The sequence below is a fragment of the Helobdella robusta genome (genome assembly GCF_000326865.2).
Source record: "Helobdella robusta unplaced genomic scaffold HELROscaffold_35, whole genome shotgun sequence".
NCBI lineage: Eukaryota > Metazoa > Annelida > Clitellata > Rhynchobdellida > Glossiphoniidae > Helobdella > Helobdella robusta.
Genome location: NW_008704704.1, coordinates 9052 through 16276, shown reverse-complemented (window position 1 = coordinate 16276; position 7225 = coordinate 9052). Strand labels below are relative to the sequence as shown.

General features: G+C 35.8%; 1 protein-coding gene across 1 annotated transcript in view; it reads left to right on the top strand.

Moving 5' to 3' along the window:
* Positions 1-4240, top strand: part of HELRODRAFT_175729 (hypothetical protein) — a gene marked incomplete at both ends in the record, with an annotated part of 5645 nt that extends 1405 nt beyond the window's left edge. Inside the window, 5 exons of the mRNA XM_009023136.1 lie at positions 1371-1462; positions 1762-1919; positions 2334-2515; positions 2777-3564; positions 4115-4240. Of these exons, the coding sequence (XP_009021384.1) occupies positions 1371-1462; positions 1762-1919; positions 2334-2515; positions 2777-3564; positions 4115-4240 (1346 nt within the window). The remainder of the gene's footprint in view (positions 1-1370; positions 1463-1761; positions 1920-2333; positions 2516-2776; positions 3565-4114) is intronic.
* Between the last annotated feature and the right edge of the window lie 2985 nt (positions 4241-7225).

Sequence of the window (7225 nt, the reverse complement as noted above, 5' to 3'; positions counted from 1 at the left end):
AACAAAGTTTTGTTGATAACAAGAGCGAGATACGGTAGGATGCAACGAAACAGGTTGGGTGATTATGATGATGATGATGATGATGATAATGATGATGATGATGATAATGATGATGATGATGATGACGACGAATCGGCCTATGAGTTGAAATTTAAAAATTGAACTAATGATGAAAAAATCTTGTCGATGATAATGATGTTGCTGTCGAATTGAATTGTTGCTATTGACGATTGTTTTTATTGCTGTTGTTTGATATGTTGTTGATAGTAATTCCAAAAGCAATGCTACTGATGAGGTTGTTAATGATGATGTTGTTGGTGATGATATGATAGTGTAGTGTAGTTGGGGATGGTGTAGTTGGTGTGATAGTTTAGTTGATGATGATTAAATTGTTTTTATGTGACAGATGATGAAGTTGCCGTATAGGATATTTTTACTAGTAAGGTTCTTAAAAATGTTGTAAGCGTCACATATGTTTCATTGTATGTATGTTAAGTTTAATTTTTGGCACAATGAATCACAAGTTAATTTTCACGGCATATTGCAAAATTTGTTGCTAACTGCATGTTGCATGGGTTGCTATGAACTGATGCGTTGTGCCAAGCTTTACTGATATGCAGACAACAGCTGTCGATGAATTGTGCTGGTGAGGATGTCTTGAGAGCATTCCACATTCTTTATAATTGCTTTATAATGCACGCAAGTTCACTTTTTTGTTAGAAATTTTCATTCGAACAAACAACTTGTGGAAGCAAGAAGCATGTTGCGTGTTGGATTCTTTCCAGAAGTTATTGCAAAAATTGCAGGACTTCTCAAAAATTATAATTGGAATTGAAAAGCAAAATAATTAATTTCATGCTGATTCTTTCCTATACAAAGGAAGTTTCTATTCTTCAAAAATACACCTCGTACTTTCATTTGAAAATTAATAACAAAAAAATCAAATTTTGTAAACATTGAAAAAGTTAATTTTTTTAATTTTTATCATAGTTTTGTTAATTCCATTTTATTTCCATTGTTGTAAATTATTGATTGTTTTGGCTTCCGTTAAGAAAAGTAATGAATTTTAGTGCAAGAAATTTTTAAAATTAAGGCACGCAATTATCTCGTTCAACAATGGAAATTAATTTTAATGATGAATTTTCATTCAATGCAACATTTTTATTTCATTCTGTCGAAACCGAATTGTGTCTTTGGAAATCAGTCAAAATTTCCTCCATCCATTGTTGGCCATCCTGTTTCAGGCTCCTAACAGCTTTCATTCACAAATATATTGTGCGTTTTTTATCAATCATTTTGTTTATTTATTTTTGTTTGAACATTCAATTACTGAAATTTTATATAAGGGCGCCAAAATATATAAATTTCAGTCAGGGTGGCAAGTGAGGGGATTGTTCGGGGTGCACTTCGGAGGTTCTGCGTCACTCTGGTCTGTTTAACAGTATTAATGTTGAGTAGTAAGGTAACGAGTGTTCAATCATTTTGATGAACTAAATTTTTTATGTTCCTAATATTTTGATTGAGCATTAAAATTTTCAAAGTTTTGGTAATGTTGTCAAAAAATCTCTAAACACATAAGCACCTTTTACCAACTGAGAAGGAAGTTTGTACTTTCAAGCCGGCCAATGAAAAATTTGTTTCAAACAGCAGTTGACGAGGACAATCTTTTGGCAGACTGTCTATCCTTCTCTGAGACAAAATTTTCTTACAACAACTTTCTTATATGCAAAGCCTTTTTTGTAAACAAATTTTTATATACAGGAAAGTTCTCAAACGTGGCATGGCACTCGTACCCACCCACATCTCTCTTACAGCCACCTCCTTTACTGCAGTCAAATTTTTGACTATAGCCAAGCTCTTATTTTCACCTTGTTTCATTTGCTGACAAGTTTTGTTCTGCAGGCAGTCTCTTGTTTGCAGTTTGTTTTTTGTATGCAGCCGAGTCGGGTTAGAATTGTTATGTGGCATTTCAAGTGACTGTGGAGAAATTGTAAACGTTTTATAAATCATTTCTTTTATAAACATTTCTTATTTGCAAGTTTAATTTGCTTTCGATTGCCCAACGATGTATGCTTGTTTTCGTCACTGTTGAATATTATTGATCAGGACATTCGAGCGATGATATAGCTCAAACGCAAGCATGTAATGTTTTTTGTTTAGACAAGAATTACGTTGTGTTACATCACAATTACACCCACAACACCACCACCATCATATTGCCTCGTAATTCGTGAGAATCACATTGAACGGCAGCACATTTTACGTAGGCAGCGCACGATGAACAGCTCCATGAAAACGTTCGTTTTATTATTATTTTTTTTCTTTCTTAACAGGTGTGTTTCTAAAAGTTACGGCCATCTTGGATGCGGAAATGACGTCACAGAAAAATTTGAATCTTTTTGTTCCGGAAGAGGAAGTTGTTCAATAAACGTTATCTCCATGCATAATCTTTTGAGTGGGGTCTGTCCGCCCGACCTCAAGGCGTACTTAGAAGTCGCTTTCATATGCGTTGATGGTAAGTAAATGAATGAATGAATGAGCAAACGAGCGAACAAACGAATGAATGAATAAATAAATGAATGAATGAACGAATGATGAAGATGATGATAGATGATGACGAAGGTGATAACGAAGACGATTCAGACAAAAAGTGAATGGATGGAGAGAAGGACGAAGCATGCACACATGAACGCTGATAGACAGAACGATGGAAAGCTATAAGTAATTGTACAAATAAATGAGTAAAACGCTTATTTATTCATCTGCCATTCGACAGTTCTCCGCCTACCCGATCAATACAACGACAACTCACAAAACACTTTTTTATTATCATCATCGTCGCCATCACCCGACTTGCCAACAAAATTTTCTTCATCTGCGGCTAAGTGCCTAACTAATGACTTGATTGAATTTCAAAATGACGAACACAAGCGAGCCTCATCATCGTCATTACCACCATCGTCACCAGCAACGCCATCCTTTCATTCTTCTACATCTATTTCGTCGTCAGTTAGTTTGGATTTTTCTCGGATGGGTTACTTAGCCAGCCACACGTGGTACAACAAACTTAAGCCGTCATCATCATCACAATCATCACAACAACCATCATCGCCATCACCATCATCATCATCTCCGTCATTACCACCACCGTTTTCATCTCTACTCATTTGTCCCTGGTTGCTCGTGGCATCTGATCACCAACGTTTCAAGTTCACACTCATCGACTTCTCGCAACCCCACCTCATAACGGCAGCCCCCACCACCACCACCACAACACCCACATTCACCAAACAACAACACGACTCAAAGAATAAAAGTTGCCTCCGTTACGCCACCATCACTGAAGGCAACCACCTCCGACGCAAGTTTGCCAAAGAACCGCATAGCGATTCAACCGACTACTTAAACTCCGAGAATCGGAACGACGATGGAGCACTCGGTAATTTTCCAACGGGCAGACGACTCGATACTTCACTGCCACCCGACGTGACGACTGAACACCACGTATGTCGTGAGAATTCCCGCGAAATGTTTGTTTACATTTCGAGAACCAATCGCGTCCAGGTTTCTATAAATAGCGACCAACGAAATTACTTCCTACTTAAATACCAAGGTTATAAATATTATGTTTAGAGAAGATGTGAAAATAATTTAGTTTTTCTGTTTTTTTAACATTTTTAAGTTGCTTAGCAGAGTTAAATACGTTTGTTTTATGTACTTTGAGACCTGGAGGAGGTATGGAAAGAAATTTATTGCATGCATTTGAATTGATGCGCCAACAATCAACGTGTTTTGTTTCTCTTCTGTTCTTATATGTTCTGTACGTTCAAATTATTTTTTACTTGTAATCCAGCAACACAAATCTGTTGCAATGAAAAAGTATTAAAGAGAAGAATGAGCGCAATTAATCCCAGCAAGCAAACAAACGCCTTGATGAGATTCATTCTAAAAAATACGTACATACAAGCATACATACATATATACAAATATGCACATACATTCATGCATGCATGCATATATAAATACATTGTTATTATGCTATTATGTATGTATGTATTATTATTATTATTATTATTAGATGATTTATATAGCGCCCATTAAAAGGTTCTCATAGGCGCTTTCCAAGTATTTCGAACCTATTGCTAAAAATGAATGTCTTCAACTGCCTTTTGAAATGAGAAAACGACAAATTGCGATCACGCAAAGTTACCGGAAGATCATTCCACCCTTTTACTCCTGACCCTTATTTCAGTGCTGTCATCGGCTGCACTAATAAATCACAGTCATCTGATCTTAGACAAATCTTCTGGCCAGTAGTTGATTTGTACAGAAACCCATTAGACAAATATTGCGGTGCCAACCCATTCAACTTTTTATACATCAAAACACATATTTTAAACCATATTTTTTATGAACAGGCAGCCAATACAAATCCCGAAGTAGCGGGCTCATGTGATCAAACCATTGCCCACCAACAATGATTCTAGCAGCCCTATTCTGAACCATTTGGAGCATAGCAATTTCACGCCTAGCAATTCCATTGAATAAACCATTACAATTGTCCAACCTAAAATGTATAAATGAATGGATGACCGTACACAATGTTGTTTTGTTCAAAAACGCCTTTGCACGATTCAACATACGCAATTGAACTGTTTATGATCTAACCAAGTTTTAAACATGCATCTTCATAGTTAAATTTACATCAAATGTAAGTCCCAGCACCGTCGCTGTTTTAACAAAACCAACATCACCATCCCCTATTTTGATGGAGTTAACACCAATCCAAGACGTTTGTTGCCTGGTACCGATTGGTATGACCTGAGTTTTATCCTGATTCATTTTTATTCCATTTTGAGCCATCCACACATCAACAGCATTTAAACAACTTTGTAACTTGTTCAATAAATTATTCAACTCACAAACAGGCGAGACAGCAACCACTTGAAAGTCATCAGCATAGGCATAACTTTTTAAGTTAAATTTTTTTATTATATCTAAAACCTTAGCTGTATAACAGCATGAAAAGAAGCGAACCCCACACAGACCCTTGTGGGACACTAGACAACACATCAACAGCGTTTGACAAAATGTTATTATGATATACTTGATGGGTACGTTTATAAAAATATGTTTGTATGTAAGTATGTATATATGTATGTACGTTTGTATGTATGTATGTATGTATATATGTATGTATGTATGTATGTATGTATGTATGTATGTATGTATGTATGTATGTATGTATGTATGTATGTATGTATGTATGTATGTATGTATGTATGTATGTATGTATTATTATTATTATTGTTATTATTAATGATGGCTCAGTGGTTAAAGGCGCCTGGTCTTGCTATTGCAATGACTAGGTTCGAATACAAAGAGATCCCCGCCTATCATATGCAATGTGTATGATGCGTGGTTTGCACGTGTATTCATATACGCTGTGTGTGTTTGTTGAAACTTCTGAAGCAAACGCAAAAGAGAGAGAGAGAGTAACCTATAACCTTTAACCTTTTTTTATTATTATTATTATTCATTGCATTTAAAAAGTTCCCTTTTGAAAAAATAATCGTCACAGGCACTTCAAATCATCAAATGCTATTAAGAGCTGAACAGATGTTTTCAGCTGTCTCTTAAACTGACTTAGAGGAAAGTCACCACTGCGCAAAGTGTTTTGAAGGCTATCCCACAACCATGGTCTAACGACAGCAAAGCTTCGAGATCCAATTTGGAGGTTTGTCTTTGGCAGACACAAAAAATTTGTGCCATCCAAACATCTATGTCAGACAAACAATTTGCGAGTCGATCTGCAACCGATCCAAGCATTTCTGGAAAAGCTCTAGCTACAATCTAGATATCATCCGCATAAGTAAAACCCATAAAACCATATCTGTCAACAATTTCAAACACATTTGCAGTGTACAAAAGGAAAAAAATTGGTCTAAGAACGGATCCCTGCGTTACACCGTATTCCAGATAATCCTTAGTTAAAAGTACATTATTTGAAAACACCTCCTGGGATCTCCTACTAAGGTATGATTTAAACAATCTAAAGCCCTTCCAGACACTCTATAACTTAACTGCAGCCTTTGAGCGAGAACGCAGAACGTCCAATTTGACGCAAACAAATGCCGCACTCATGTCAAGTAGGGCCGCAACAGATATATTTTTGAAATCAGATGACTCACACAGATGCATAACTAACTGCAAAAGTGCTGCTTCCACTGAGTGAAACTTTCTATATCTAGACTGGCGATGAAGATTGTGATTTTGTAAATAACCAACAAACTGGTTTGCCATAATTTTTTTGACTACCTTGACACAGTCAATAAATTTGACACCGGTTTATAACTTGTGGGGTTATTGACATCATTTGACTGATGTTTAAGGAGTGGTTTTACTATTGCATGCTTAAACACAGAAAGAAATTTGCCAGTAGAGAAGCATAAACTAATTAAATCCGTTAGATATGGCAAAAATGAATCAATATGCTTTGTAAGCATCATATTAGGTATACAGTCAAGCCCACAGGTTGCAGATGCAGAACTCGCAACAATCGATCTAGCATAAAAATTTGAGCACTGGACAATAACCATGAAAACATATGAGTTAATTTTGTTCACAATTATAGGGGGTTTGCTATGAACCTTTATTGCTTTCTAAAATATTGTTCCTAAAATATTTAACAAAATTTTCAGCTACCAGTGCAGAACCTATTGAAGCATCAGCGGTTTTTCTGCATAAAATCATATTAATATTTTGCCATAGTTTTCTATTATCATTTTTATTTGCATTAATTACATTGGTCCAAAACGACTCTTTTTTAGGCGCAAAAATGTTATGTTTGTTTTTTATTGGATCAATTCATTGCTTTTTATCTTCATCACCTTTACGTTTTTTAAACATAAATTTTCCACAAACGCGATTTAATTCTTCGCATTGCCTATCGTACCGCGGTGCTGTGACTACATTTTTTATCTTAATTTCATGCAGTGGCGCAAGCTTATCAGCCACAATTTGCAACTCTCGATAAAATAAGAACGCCGCTTCATCAACATCATCATGCTTAAAATTATTAATTAGTGAACTTTTTATCTTAGAAATAGAAGTATCTGTATCAGCACGATTCCAGGATTGGAAATGTTTCGTCTCTGTCGAGTGAAATCGCTTATAGCCTGACTGTTGAATTGGCATGAGGCCGTTTTTTGTTAAATGAGTCAGC